At 51.3% G+C, this 14,137-nt stretch overlaps 2 protein-coding genes across 4 annotated transcripts; one reads left to right on the top strand and one right to left on the bottom strand.

Annotated features, from left to right (window-relative positions):
* Positions 1-369: 369 nt before the first annotated feature.
* On the top strand, positions 370-7,065 carry EGR2 (early growth response 2). Of its 3 annotated transcripts, none has more exons than XM_040485137.1 (3): positions 370-603; positions 3,155-3,263; positions 4,591-7,065. In XM_040485137.1, exons 1-3 carry the CDS (start codon positions 505-507, stop codon positions 5,841-5,843), a joined length of 1,461 nt encoding a protein of 486 aa, XP_040341071.1. In that variant the 5' UTR covers positions 370-504; the 3' UTR covers positions 5,844-7,065. The 3 variants fall into 3 exon arrangements, with proteins under 3 accessions (XP_040341071.1, XP_040341074.1, XP_040341072.1); XM_040485140.1 differs by lacking the exon at positions 370-603 and adding an exon at positions 1,509-1,527; XM_040485138.1 differs by lacking the exon at positions 370-603 and adding an exon at positions 2,556-3,054.
* A 2,439-nt stretch (positions 7,066-9,504) lies between these two features.
* On the bottom strand, positions 9,505-13,711 carry ADO (2-aminoethanethiol dioxygenase). The gene has a single exon (XM_040485136.1). The coding sequence runs from the start codon at positions 13,501-13,503 to the stop codon at positions 12,691-12,693; it is 813 nt and encodes a 270-aa protein (XP_040341070.1). The 5' UTR covers positions 13,504-13,711; the 3' UTR covers positions 9,505-12,690.
* Between the last annotated feature and the right edge of the window lie 426 nt (positions 13,712-14,137).

Raw genomic sequence — 14,137 nt, 5'->3', positions numbered from 1 at the left:
TGTGAGTTGTTAGAAAGCTCCGAATAATTCCAGAGGGTCAGTCACTCCCACTTACTGTAAAGTGCTTGCCAGACGGGCCAGGCAAGCCCACCTCTCCTCGGTGGGGGCCCCCTTCCCCAAAGTCAGCCTCCTCCTTCGGGAACGTAGCAGCCGAGGACCGCAAAGCTCCCCTACGCGCGGGCCGTCCCCAGCCTGAGTCGTGCCCTCCGCGCACAGCTCTGCCTGCACTCGGGCGTCCAGGAGCTCCCCCTCCGGGCGGCGCGAGGTGACCGCGGGCAGGGTTGGCAGCAGCGCCCGCTGCGGGGCGGCCCCGAAGACTAGCCCGCCCGCCCGCCCGCCCATGTGCGTGGAGAGGAGCGAAGCTCTAGCAGTCGCCGCGCCCGCGCCTGCTGCGTGTGGGTGCCTCACCTCGGAGGCCGGCGGGGGCCGTAACCCGAGTCCCGCTGCCAGGAACTACATTTGCATAATTTGGCTCCCCCCCCCCTTTCGGATTCAAGGCTGGAGATGCGAGTCGGGCTCCCCTCCGAGGCGTCGTCTTGCCGGTGGTCAGCGCGGGGGCCGCGGGACCGGCCCGAGCGCAGGCGGAGCGGGCTGGCGCACGTGGTAAGAGCGCAGCTTGCTTTCTTTTTCTTTTTTACGAAATGGGACTTTGCACGCTTATGCCGAGGGTGGGGTATCTACAAGGGCGCCAACCTCGCCGCGATTTTCTTTCTTTCTCTTTTTATTTTTATCTCCAATTGGAAAAGAGCGCACAGTGAGAGTGACAAACTTTCCCAAAATTTTACTGGGCGTTTGAAGTCCGGAAGGTGGCCGGCCGCCGGAGAAGATTTCACGGCGGGCAGGGGGAAACGGGACCCTTGGGTGGAGAAGCAGAGCCCGCTCCCAGTCGCCCCCGGACCCTGACTGCCGCGCAGGGGCCGGGTGAGAGCGGGCCGGCTGCGGCGGCGGCGGCCGCGGCAGGTGAGCGGCGGCGGGAGAGCCGCCTGCAGCGCCGCGCTTCCTCCACGGCGTGGCGTCGTGGCTCTCGCCCGCGCGGGCCCCCACGAGGCTGCGGCCGTCCCGGGCCGGGGGCGGGAAAGGGCCGGGCCGGGCCAGGCCCTAGAGGCTGCCCGCGCTCTCCATCCCAGGTCGTGGTGGCTTTGGGCGGTACAGAGAGCCAGGCAGGAGGCGGTGCGCCGGCTCGGGCACCTGGGACCAGCCTTCCGCGGAGCCCGGGCCAAGCCCGGAGCGCTCCGGCTATGGACCGGGAGGCAGGAGCGGTGCGTGCAGCGAGCCAGAACCCACCGCTGTCTGGACCTCTGAAAAGTTTTAAAAAATTGCTTTGAGAACTAACCAGAAAGGTTTCCATCGGGGTCAGTGTTTTTTGTTTGTTTGTTTGTTTTTTTGTTTTTACTCGAAAAGGGAAACGCGTGTGGGGTCATGGCGGCCTGAAATTGGCATTAGCGACGCTGTTTGCTGTCCCTCAGGACCTCGCTGAGCTTACCGAGGTGGCTCTTGGCGAGGCAAAGCAAGAAGATTCTTCCAAATGTGCGTGTTGTGGAGTAGGGCTCGGATGAGGGCAGGGCGCACTTCCCGAGAGTGTAGGCTTTCGGGGGTCGGGGGCCGCGGTGGCGGCCATACGGCCGGAGAAGGTGAGGTGGGGTGTCTTGGCAGAGCATCCTGTCCGGCAAAGCCCAGCGCCCGCTCCGCGGGGCGGGCGCCCCGGCGCGCTGTCAACAGGGAGGTGTGTAGCGTAAGGTGTGCGAGTGGGTGTGTGAAGAAGGCAGCGGGGGCGGGAGTGTGTGTAGCGGAAGTGGAGCGTGTGTGAGTGTAGCAGTGTGTGTGTGTGTGTGCGTGCGTGGCGGGGCAGGGTGAGTGTCCAAGCCTCCATCTGGACGCCCCCACACAGCCGACCGCCCAGACGCGCCGGGAAGGGCGCCCGCTCCGCGCAGCAGCTGAAGGGGGGTGGGGAGCGCGCGGGCAGAGGAAGGGGGGTGTCTCCGGCTGAGGATTTCTCTCGAAGCTCGCCGCAGTTATTCTGTTCTTCCTAGGGTCTACCCCCACCAGCCCCCAAGGTGCCCAAAATACTTAAACAAACAAACAACCCCAAACCTGTTCCGTTTTCGCTCCTGTATAAATAGAACAGACTTTCCAAAAAAGCAATACCGCATTCACTCTTATCACCAGCCACTTCTTTCCACCAAGTAATTCAGAAAAAAGCAGTCAGCTTCCGTGAATGCATGCAGCTTTTTTTTTTTTTTTCTTCGCTGCCTCCTTTTGCTTGCGGTTTTGAGTTGCCAAGAAAGTGAGTAGGGGTTTGACTGTAGTGTCTCGGCTCCGCTCGGTTTCTTTCCGAAGTTTAATTTTCCGGAATGGCTCCCAAACAAGGGCTGGGGAGGCGGAGCCGCCGGCACCGGATCTTCGCCTTTTTTGGAAAGCCTCGGAGAACCGGAATTCCTCCCCGCTCCGGGAGGCAGCGCCGCAGCTAGGACCCGCACGCTCTTCTCCCGTGGCCTGAGCCGGACTCGCGGGGCGCCGGCTCCCCGCTAGGCTCGGCGCCCTGGACCGGACTGCGGCTCGGCCTGCGCGTCCTAGACCCCCGCGATTCCCCGCGGTCTGAGAGCCGGGAGTCGCGAGCCCGGCGGAGTCCGCGCTGCCGAGACCGTATGCAAATCGGCCATGTGACGGCAAGAAGCCGCCTGGCCCAGCCCTGTTCCTCAGTCCATATATGGGCAGCGACGTCACGGGCATTGAGAACCTGCCCATAAATACTTACAGCAACACTTTCCGTCTAACCGAGAGAGCAGCAATTGATTAATAGCTCGGCGAGGGGACACACTGACTGTTATAATAACACTACACCAGCAACTCCTGGCTTCCCAGCCGGAACACAGGAGAAGAGTCAGTGGCAAATAGTCATTTTTCTTCTTAGAAAAACAGCAACTTGTTTTGCTAGTTTTATTTCTGTTGGATTTTTTTTTTTTTTGTGGTTGCTTTTAAGTGTGGAGGGCAAAAGGAGGTACCAACTTAGACTCAGTCCAATCCCTCTCCAAAACGGCTTCTCTGACACTCCAGGTAGAGAGGGAGTTGGGTCTCCAGGTTGTGCGAGGAGCAAATGATGACCGCCAAGGCCGTAGACAAAATCCCAGTAACTCTCAGTGGTTTTGTGCACCAGCTGTCTGACAACATCTACCCGGTGGAGGACCTCGCCGCCACGTCGGTGACCATCTTCCCCAATGCCGAACTGGGAGGCCCCTTTGATCAGATGAACGGAGTGGCCGGAGGTAAGCCCCATGTCCCCTTCGCGGGCCGGGACCCAAGCGGCTCGAAAGTGGTGGGTGGGGTACGGTGCGTGTGCAGGACTTGGAGGAGAGGGTTGGGTGCGAGGTGGATGGTGTTGACTGAACGGGATGCAGGAGGAGCCCGCGGGAGCAAGGACCAGATCGCTGGAGCTGGGCGCGCGCGCGGGCAGATGCACCAGGTCGTCAGCGAGCGGGCGGGCGTGCGCCGCGGCGCGCCCAGCCCCCTGCGGGCGCAGGGATAAGAGTAGAAGAGGTGCCCCGCCAGGCTTGTGCTGGCCCTTGGGCCGGCGGAACCTCGGCCTTTCCTCTCCCGGGGCAGGGACAAAGTGACGGGAAAGTTCGGGGCTCCGGAGGAGAGCTGGAGAGCCGAGCGGCGGCGAAGCGCCAGAGGAAAGCGTCCGCCGCTCCCTCCCGGGCAGAGCCGACCCGGGGAAAATCTCCGAGCGCGTTCCGGGTGCGGCCAGAAGGAGCGCCCCCACCTGCGCGCCGCCCGCCAAGTTGAGGGGGTTGGCGAGGCGGGAAGGAGGAGGTGGAGGGCGGGCAACGGCGGGAAGCAGCCCCCCGGTGGCGAAGGAGGCCCGCGGGGGCACCGGAGCCTCTGGTTTCCTTGGCGATGCAGTGGAAAGTGGTCTCCCGCGGCCCCCGCTCCTTCCTCGAAGCTCCGCCACCGACCTCGGGCTAGGGCGTGCGGGTGTTGGGCATGGCCGGGAAGGTTGGAAGGGAAAGGAAACCTATAGATTCCTTCCACTGCAGAGCCCCATACCCTCCAGCAGCCGTCAGCTGTAGAGCAGCGGGAGAGGGAGGGACGGAAGCGCCGGGGATGGGGAGCATCCAGGAAATCTCTGATCTCTTTCTCAGGCTCCCCTCTCGGGCGGCACTGGCTGGGATCAGTCTTCTGGTTAGGGTCTGCCCTGGAGCCCCAGCCGTGGGACCCCCAGGCAAAGGAGAGGCAGAGAAGTTCCAGGAAGATGGGGAATTTTTAATATTGTTGTTGCTATTATTGGGTGTTTTTATTGGGGAGGAGAGCCACAGATGGTTGTGTGGGGGGGGGGGTGGTTGGGAGTAGTTCATCCTGCTTTTCTGGAGGTAGTTTGAGTCCCAGACTGTCATTGGCTGCCACAGTGGGATCCTGGGCTACCCTCTTCTTACTGTCCCCTAGGCTTCAATTTTTCCACCTGTTGGGCTCTGCCCCAGCTCTACTATGCTAGAATCCTGGGCTTTGGGAATGGACCTGTGTGAGAGTGGGTGAGAAGGGATTCTTGGCTGCATTCTCATTGCTCCACCTCCATTCTTTCTTTTCCCTCCCCAGATGGCATGATCAACATTGACATGACTGGAGAGAAGAGGTCCTTGGATCTCCCATATCCCAGCAGCTTTGCTCCTGTCTCTGCACCTAGAAACCAGACCTTCACGTACATGGGCAAGTTCTCCATTGACCCCCAGTACCCTGGTGCCAGCTGCTACCCAGAAGGCATCATCAATATTGTGAGTGCAGGCATCCTGCAAGGGGTTACCTCCCCAGCTTCGACCACAGCCTCGTCCAGCGTCACCTCTGCCTCCCCCAACCCACTGGCCACAGGACCCCTGGGTGTGTGCACCATGTCTCAGACCCAGCCTGACCTGGACCATCTCTACTCTCCACCGCCACCACCTCCTCCTTATTCTGGCTGCGCAGGAGACCTCTACCAGGACCCCTCGGCATTCCTGTCAGCAGCCACCACCTCCACATCCTCCTCCCTGGCCTACCCACCGCCTCCTTCCTACCCCTCCCCTAAGCCAGCCACGGACCCGGGTCTCTTTCCCATGATCCCGGACTATCCTGGATTCTTCCCATCACAGTGCCAGAGAGACCTACATGGTACAGCTGGCCCAGACCGCAAACCCTTTCCCTGCCCCCTGGACTCCTTGCGAGTCCCTCCTCCACTCACTCCGCTCTCCACCATTCGCAACTTTACCCTGGCGGGTCCCAGTGCTGGGGCCGCGGGGCCAGGGGCCAGTGGAGGCAGTGAGGGACCCCGGCTGCCTGGCAGCAGCTCGGCAGCAGCCGCTGCCGCCGCCTATAACCCGCACCACCTGCCGCTGCGGCCCATTCTGAGGCCTCGCAAGTACCCCAACAGGCCTAGCAAGACCCCAGTGCATGAGAGGCCCTACCCGTGCCCAGCAGAAGGCTGTGACCGGCGCTTCTCCCGCTCTGATGAGCTGACCAGACACATCCGCATCCACACGGGACACAAACCCTTCCAGTGTCGGATTTGCATGCGCAACTTCAGCCGCAGTGACCATCTCACTACCCACATCCGCACCCACACTGGCGAGAAGCCCTTTGCCTGTGACTACTGCGGCCGCAAGTTCGCCCGGAGTGACGAGAGGAAGCGCCACACCAAGATCCACCTGAGACAGAAGGAGCGCAAAAGCAGTGCGCCTTCCTCAGCCGTGCCAGCTGCCTCCGCAGCCTCTTGCACTGGAGGCACGCAGGCTGGGGGGGCCCTGTGCAGCAGCAACAGTGGCACTATCGGCGGCGGGTCCCTCGCCCCTTGCTCCTCTCGGACCCGGACACCTTGAATGAGACTCAGGCTGACACACCAGCTCCTTGAGGCCCCGGAGGCCCTTCGTCCACTGGTCCACTTCAACTGCACAACAAACACTACCACCCTTTCCTGCCCCCCTCTCCCTTCCTGGGCGAAGGGCCTTGGTGGAGCCCAGCACTGCCCCCTTTTCACTTAGAAACCGGTCCTTCCTAAAACTTAGCCCACTTTAGTGTCTCTTAGGTGGGTTGACTATCACCCTAAGATAATGGGGAGGTGCAGAAGGGTGTTGGGTGGGGTCCCTGGCCTAGAGGGCTGAGGCCTGACCCTGCTTTAAAGGGTTGTTTGACTAGGTTTTGCTTCCCTTCTCTCATATCTTGTCCCATTACAGGTTTGACTCTGGATGTCAGAGTTGATTTGAGACTTTTTCTACAATAGTAGGTTGGGAGATGCTGATCCCTTCAGGTGGGGGCAGCAAAAAGAAGCAAAGCTGATGTGCACTTTATGGCTTGGGACTGATTTGGGGATGCTGTACAGTGAATGAAGCATGGCCTTTATGCTGCATTCTGTGGCCCTAGAACAGTGAATCAAAGCTTATCTAGTCGTTGCAACCCTTTAAGCAATATGTATTATAAACTCAGAGAACGGAAGTGCAATGTGATGGGAGGGACATAGCAATATCTGCTCCTTTTTGAGTTGTTTGAGAAGTGTAAAGACTATTTTTTCAGTGTATATCCACTCAGATTTTGTGTATTTTTGATGTGCACTGTTCTCCAAGTTCTGAACCTTCGGGAAAAAAAGCATTTATGATCTCCTGAAATGAGTCAGAGATTAACTTATTTAAAGGGGATGTACATATATTCTCTGAAACTAGGATGCATGCAGTTGTGTTGGAAGTGTCCTTGGTGCCTTGTGTGATGTAGACAATGTTAAAGGGTCTGCATGTAAATGGGTTGCCTTACTATGGAAAAAAATCACTCCCTGGGTTTAGTATGGCTGTATATTTCTGCCTATTAATATTTGGATTTTTTTTTTTTAGAAAGTATATTTTTGTATGCTCTGTTTTGTGACTTAAAAGTGTTACCTTTGTAGTTGAATTGCAGATAAGAATGTAAATATTACTGGAGCTGACTTGTTTGGTTATTAGCTCTTAATAGTTGTGGAAATAGAAATGATTTATTCTAACGCAAAACCACTAACCGAAATTCAGATAATGGATGGTTTATGACTATAGTGTAAATAAATACTTTTCAACAATATTTTTGCTGCAGAAATCGTTGATGAAAGATTTACTTGGTGGGAGTTCAAAAGTTATCCAGTGCTTTGACCAAGCTAGGATCTCCCAGGTTTTCTTTGCTGGCCTTTCAACACCAGCCCTCTCACCCCCCAAGCAATCTCCATTCATAATCAAATGCTAGCGTTCCGGGGATTTCCCCCATGCATTAGTGTAAAAGTGGGGAGGCGTTGTTTTGACTCATTGTTCCGTCCTCTCTAACAGCCTATAGCTTCTCTCGACTCCTGAGTGGGCTCCGGAAAATAAATACTTACAAACAAGTGCCCACTCGGAGACTACACATTTGTGGCTGCTTTCAGAACTCTGACCAAGGCCAGGAACTCAGACGAGATGTGGCTTTGTGGAAAGTGTGGTGGCGTGGTCAAGCTGGAAATGACTTTTAGGTTCCAGGATTAGTCTCATGACCACAGAAAACTTTTTGAAAAATGCTATCGCCTCTTCAGATCAAAAATGCACTCAGACACTGCTGAAAACAGCATTCATGGTTTGCCAAAGGAATTACCCCAGGACTCATTTCTCTCTAGTCTTCTCTCCCTGGTTGCCCCTATTTGGAAGGATCACTAACCTGCCATATGTTTGGTGGGCCTAGAGACTATCAAAATACCCAGCTCATTAGATAAAATAGTTGCACACCAGCTTAATAAAATCTCAAAGAAAGACATTCTGAATCAAATAGGCAAATACGGTTCTCCATTTTACTTGATAATAGTTTGCAAAAGAATACTCTATAGGGTTCATTTTACTTTGAGCCTTTTGTAGCAATTTTAAAATATAAATTTCACCAAGAAAGAGTTATCTACCTGTCATACAAAGCAAATGGGTTGGGCCTGTGTGAAGAATTGGGCCTCAATATCATTGAAGTTCACCCATTGCTTCTGGATCCTCACATAAGTATAACATGTTGGAGCAGAAACTGTTCAGCTGTATCATCTGAAAACTGTCATCTGTCCTTTGCCACTGTCAGCCTCCTTCATATGTGGTCGGTAATTGGCCTGTATTTTAGAACAGCAGACAGCAAGTAACTACTCCTCAAAACTTTTTGCTCTTCAGAGGGCTGGAATTTTTAGATCTAACTTGTGGAGGTAATTAATCCTTTTATTTCCTCTCTTTCTGTATTTCAAAGATGCAGAATACCTCTTTCAGTAACTACTAAATCGAAATTTTCTAAACCCCAGTGCCAGATTGTTCTAGTGACTGATGTTATTCCATTAGATTCATATTTCGTAGTTTGTCAGCTTATTATCATCCTTGCTTGGCTAATTTTGTTAAAACATGTATACAACAATGCCACATTTTGGTAATTGTGTTTTAATGAATACTCTCCTCCTAGCAAAATTTCATAATATTAAAATACAGTAATTTGTCCTGCCAACTTAAATTTCAGAACACCTTCAATCAAGATAATATAAACAATTGTTCACAAAGCAGGACTAAAATAGCTTTTTAAGAAGTCCTTTTTAAAAGAATAAGTTAATGTTAATTAAATGTATTTTGATGATAGTCAAATTGGTTACATAATCACTTTCACCTTGAGGTGGGCTTGGTGAAGAGACAACATACCATGAGGAACATATCTTGGTGTTTTTTCAGAGACAGCTTGGTGGCTTTTACTTCTTGATTTTAACATGTTAGGTCAATCTTTCACCAGATTTCACTCTCAGCTTGCAACATTCAGGGTACTTTCATCCAGGTGTTTCATTTTTTACTTTGCTCAAGAAATAAAGTATATAAAGCTAAGTCTGATCCTTCTTATATTCAGTATGCCTTATTGAACAGTATTTCTGATAGTAAACCTGTTTAAAAATAAACTTCTGGAGAATAAGTAGGTCTATTAAACTAAACAAGGTTTTCAGTTATTCATAAATGAGTGTATTTAAGTATCAATTGCTAATGAAATTAAGCCAAATTGTTTGGTATATATTGAAAATGGCTGTAGTGATATTTTAACTGTCCCTGGTGTGTGTGTGTGTGTGTGTGTGTGTGTGTGTGTGTGTATAGAATGGTCAGCATCATCAAGTACCTAAAATGCTGCTAGTACAAACTATAATTAAACAAACTTTACAGAAAATGACAAATATTTAAGTCCAAACATTCTTTCCTTCATGGATAAAAGTATTTTTCTTTTCTTGCACTAGTTTATTTTCTTTAGGTTAAACATAAAGGGGAACTATTTTCTGTTGTAGCAAAATAACATGATTCCACATTAATTTCAGATGTGTTTTCAATCAGATTGTTTCAAAAAGCTCACAAAGAAATGGACTATGTAAGTTTCTACTACTTGGACTTTGGAATCTGCAGAAAGCCACCAGTTTTCAGTACAACATAATTTTATAGAATGAATGTTTAATAGTAACTGGACATCATAGTATTTTTCATTTTGCAATAATCAAGTAAGATTTACCTCTTTAACAATTTCAAACATGCTTTTATTTTCCATAAGTACACTGATTTTAATTTCTGGATCTGAAGATTCAGTATGTAGGGGGCTTAACAAAGGATTGCCTTGACAGTAGATGCTTCATTACACTGAAATAATCAGTGGTTGGTTTCTGTTTGTAACCTGGCTCTCAGAATTCAGATGAAGAGAGTTACAGGAGTGGCACTACCCTCAGGTTAGAGTTGAATAGTAACGGGCTGAACCCTGAATTAAAGACATATTGCTTCTACGTTGAGCAGCAGAGCTAGTGCACAAGATACAAAGTCATTTGGAATCAGTAACAGTCTACCTGAGATGCCAAGGCAGAGGCATCTACAAGGGGACAATGAAAAAGGAGGAATAAAAGGTGTGGACTCTGGAAGAATTTAACAGCTATTAGCCTTGAAAGTTCAGAGAACCCACTCCTGTTGACAACTAGTACTTTAAAAATTGGCCCATGATTTTCATTAACAAACAGCAGTTAGTGTAACCTCAATCCACGTGAATCAGGCTTAGTAAAAAAAATCAATTCTCAGAGTAGTAGGTAGGTACACAATACACACCATTAATAAAACTGGCTTTTGATATATCAGGGAATTAAAACGCTTTGGAAGTATTGAGACAGACTTCTCACTCGGGAGAGGCAATTATTGCGTTTGTTATTCAACAGGAAAGTGATCAGTATCATTGTGCTCATCAGTCTGTGTAGGGGAAGACGACTTTTCTCCTCAGTCGTTACTAAAATAGTCTATATCGCAGTAATATACGGAAACGCAATAGCAGCACATGAAGTCAGTCATGACGAACAGTTTAAGCGCAGAGGTGCCAGGTTTTGCTGCACGACATTTTGTCTTTGTAGTAAGAATATTCTTCTTAGTGGCTAAAACAAGTTCTGTTTTCACCATTAATTTACTCAATATATTAGTGAACCACACGTTTCACTGTCCTTACTGAACTAAATTAGAGAGATACCATATTGCTATTTTGGCCTGCAACAATTTCAGTTCTTTTGAAAAGCACCTTAGTTTTTTTTTCATTCAGCTTGTTTGCACTTGAGAACTTTAAAACTTTTCACAATAAAGTTTGGAAAAACAATTCCTTCTTGCTTACTGTTCTATTGCTAGAATGTTTTTGTAGTTTTAATGCATTCTAGGGTGTATTATAGCATATACATCACTGTCAATAATTTTATAAATTCATCAACTTTTTGCTATAATTCAGAACGGGTAGGCATGTGATTCATAACCACATTCATTACTGTGCTATTAAAAAACCCATTTTGTGAACATTTTTCTAAGAAAATCATCATTTGCATATCTAGGATTTAGTTTTAAATTCAATGGCATTATGAACTGCTTCAAACTGCCCCAAGGCATATTAAACTATAGCATCATGTGAAGCCACCATAAAACGTTAGCAACCTTGGAGGAAAGGCTTAGCATTATGCCTGTTTCAGGTTTTACAAGGGTGGCATTTCACATGGAATAAGCGTCTTTTTTGTTTAAAAAAAAATCAAGAATTTGCTTTCTTAATCTATTTAAAAAACTGGGAACAAATATTCCTTCACTCTGGGCCACAGTAACCCAGTATGCATAAAGAGGCAAAGGCACATACTGTCTCTCCAGTGTCAACACTTTCCACCAATAGCAAGTCTCCCTTTATTACATACAGACCTTAGAACTCGATTGCCATTTGGGCAAGTCAATCAAGAGGGCTTAGACAACAGCTGGGCAGATTTTAATGTGTTTATTTCTACAGTTTGTTTTTATTAAAAGTGTTGTGAAAAAGGAATCCTATAAATAGTAAAAAGAGGGAAACAATAGTGCTCCATAGCCTGAAGCAAATGGTGTAAATACAGTTGTAAACAAGGTAAAGTTGCTGAGCTTACCGAAAGGACAAAAATAAAACTAGTTACAGATAGCACAACTGTTTAAGAGGTTGGTTAGTGTTTTGTCCCTCATTCTGGTGCCCTAAAATGGCCAGCAGTATAGGTAATTCTCTATTCTGTAGCCTTGATCATGTGTGCCTTCTCTCTTCCTATAGAAACCACACCAGATGAGGCAAGCTCTGGCTCAATACTGTTGGGAGAACACTGCCATCAAAACAACACAGCTGGAACCAGCAGCCTTCTGGAACATTAGAGCTCCTGAGAATTTGAAACAGTCATCAACATTTTTCTCTATTTTTGCAGGAAAATACTGGAAGTAAACAGGGGCATGGAATTCAACAACTGGCTAGAAGTGTTTTACATTCAGTTGTTTGGAAGCATGGCGATTCAGCTCCTTTGAATCTTCTGGTTAGAAAACCCAGAATTAACCTATCACCTCTTAAAGCTCACGAAGACCCTCCCCCCAAAATGAAAGAAGTCATTTGAAGGTAATATAGTTTTTGCATTAAAGGTGAATCTGCAACAAGAAATCTGCTTAACTCCCAGATCTGGAGACTCAAGGGGACAATAAGCTCTAAGTGATCATCTGTCACTGAGATATGCAGGCGCTGGATTTCTTGGTAGATGCTGCCAGAGTAAACCAGATGTGGCTACCGGGCAAGAGGAGGAAAGAAAACAAATCTTGTCCTCTACATGCATAGTTATGCTTTGGGGGTGATACTCCAACTCTGGAAAAATGATCTAATTTTCACTTTACATAGTAGCTCATCTTGTTAAACCTAGTTTTTACCAGTGACTTGAACTAAAAACAATTCAAACCACTGGGTCATGCAATCAATAAATTAGAATTGTAACAGTAAGGAGTAAAAGGGACATAGGTGGAAAACAAATCCTATTTACCCGGGGTAGGGGGTGTGGGGGCTTTTAGTGTATTTTGTATAGTATAAAGAACAGAGAAAAGACTATTTTCATTATGGCTTTAGGATGGAAGCGCTTCAGATAGTCCCCTGCCCCCCTTTCCCCCAAATCAAAACCCCAATGGCAGTGACAGAGCCAGGAAACAACCTTGTCTACTAGCCTTCCCCGCCCCTTAACCCGACCCCGCGGCTGCACTCCAGTCGCCAGTGCTTCCCACGGCTCCGGAGAAAGCAGCTACAGCCCATTCCAGTAGATCCAAAGCCCAGGCCTGCGGGTAGGGAGAGAGCCCTTATGGTGGGTCGCGGGTAGCCAGGCCCAGATGTGAACAGGGCACGTCTTCGCCCCACGGCAACCGGGCGCTGGCGGCTTCAAGGGAAGACCTTGGGACCTGGATAGGGCTCCCCCTCGCACCAGAAGTCATCGGCTTGAGGGGTCTCCAGGAGCCACACCTCTCTGGGCAGGTCGCAGGCCGAGCCGGAGAGCTCCTTGTCCCTGACAGGCTCCAGCACCCGGTAATAGTGGCAGTCCCGGCCATCGTCCGGGTCATAGGGCGGGGCCAGAATGTCCAGGAAGGCGGCGGGCCCGTCCACAGCGTCGATCTGGTGCAGGTTGTCCTGGTGTGGGGTAAGGACGCAGGGGCCGCTGGCCTCGGTGTACTCGGCCCTCGAGCGCAGCACGCCCAGCCGCACGGCGTCCCGCTCCCGGGCTTTGAGCGGCGGCTCGAACTGCTGCTCTGGCGGCGGGGCCCGTGGCCGCTGCCCGCCGCCCGCCTCCAGCTTGTCCATGCAGCTGATGCGCACGGTGCCGTAGAGCACCTTGAGCATGCCGTGCATGCCCGGGTGGTCATGGAGCGGAATGGACGTGCCGCTCTTGAGCAGGAACACGCCGAGGCTGAAGCCGTCGGTTTCGTAAATGTGCATATAGGTGACCGGTGGTAGGTTGGGCGGCAACGGCTGCACCGTGGCCTTGCGCGGGGCGATGTTCAGGTCCTCCGCGCGGACTTGGGTCAGCAGGTTCTTCAGCTTGCTCAGGTTCTCCGGGAAGCCCTGAGGCATAGGGGCCTCGGAGCCCGGCGCCGCGCCGTGGTCGGAAGCGCTGCGGCAGCCCCCGCTGCCCCGGAAGGTGAGACACGCCTGGCGGGCGATCCGTTGGATCAGGGAGGCCATGTTGTCTCGGGGCATGCTCGGCTGATCCTCTGCGTGTCGAGGCTGGCCCCCGCCGCCCCCTGCTTTCCTCCGCCCCTTGCGGTCTCCGGTGGCCGCCACGGCTGCCAGCAGCCCGGGGCGAAGCGAGAGGCCCCGCAACTACCGGTCTTACGGGCGCGCGGCACCGCTGCCGCCAACCTCAGCAGCCTTGCGCCCGCAACGGCCCCGGCGCACCAGCCCCGCGCCTCCGGCGAGCGCGCACGCGCACGACCCACGCGCCGCACTCACGCCAGAGGAGCAGGTACCGGCCGCGCGGACGGTGTAAGGCTTTGCGTTACGCCCGACGTTCCATTCAAGCAGCCCACACCTACGACGGTGGCCGGGCGCGCTGGCCGCCTTACAGAGCATGCTGGGACTTGTAGTCCGATATTACGGATGCGCTCTGACAGAGTTTCCTTTGCCAGCTGGAAAAGGAAGGATTGGATTTGTTTCTTATAAAGAGCCTTTCTTTAACTGTTTCAAGGTATTTGCTTGTTTGAGAAGGTGAATTGGGACGCAAGAGAAGTAGCCAGTTAACTACAACTCCCGGCATCCTCAGCAGGCCGGAGTGGCGCACTTCCGGCAGCTGGCCTGAGGCGTGGTGAAGGCTCTTGGCCATCGCCAGGAACGG

The sequence above is a fragment of the Herpailurus yagouaroundi genome, unplaced genomic scaffold (assembly GCF_014898765.1).
Source record: "Herpailurus yagouaroundi ecotype Mexico unplaced genomic scaffold, PumYag 163, whole genome shotgun sequence".
Lineage (NCBI taxonomy): Eukaryota > Metazoa > Chordata > Mammalia > Carnivora > Felidae > Herpailurus > Herpailurus yagouaroundi.
Note: the sequence above shows the minus strand (reverse complement) of the source record. Positions and strands in the feature narration are given on the sequence as shown.

Excerpts from the sequence above, each read along its gene's own strand:
- EGR2 (XM_040485137.1), top strand. The coding sequence starts at position 505 with ATGCGAGTCGGGCTCCCCTCCGAGGCGTCGTCTTGCCGGTGGTCAGCG. Across the intron at positions 604-3,154 it reads GGAGCGGGCTGGCGCACGTG|CTGTCTGACAACATCTACCC; the intron begins GTAAGAGCGCAG and ends TTTGTGCACCAG. Across the intron at positions 3,264-4,590 it reads GATGAACGGAGTGGCCGGAG|ATGGCATGATCAACATTGAC; the intron begins GTAAGCCCCATG and ends TTCCCTCCCCAG.
- ADO (XM_040485136.1), bottom strand. The coding sequence starts at position 13,503 with ATGCCCCGAGACAACATGGCCTCCCTGATCCAACGGATCGCCCGCCAG.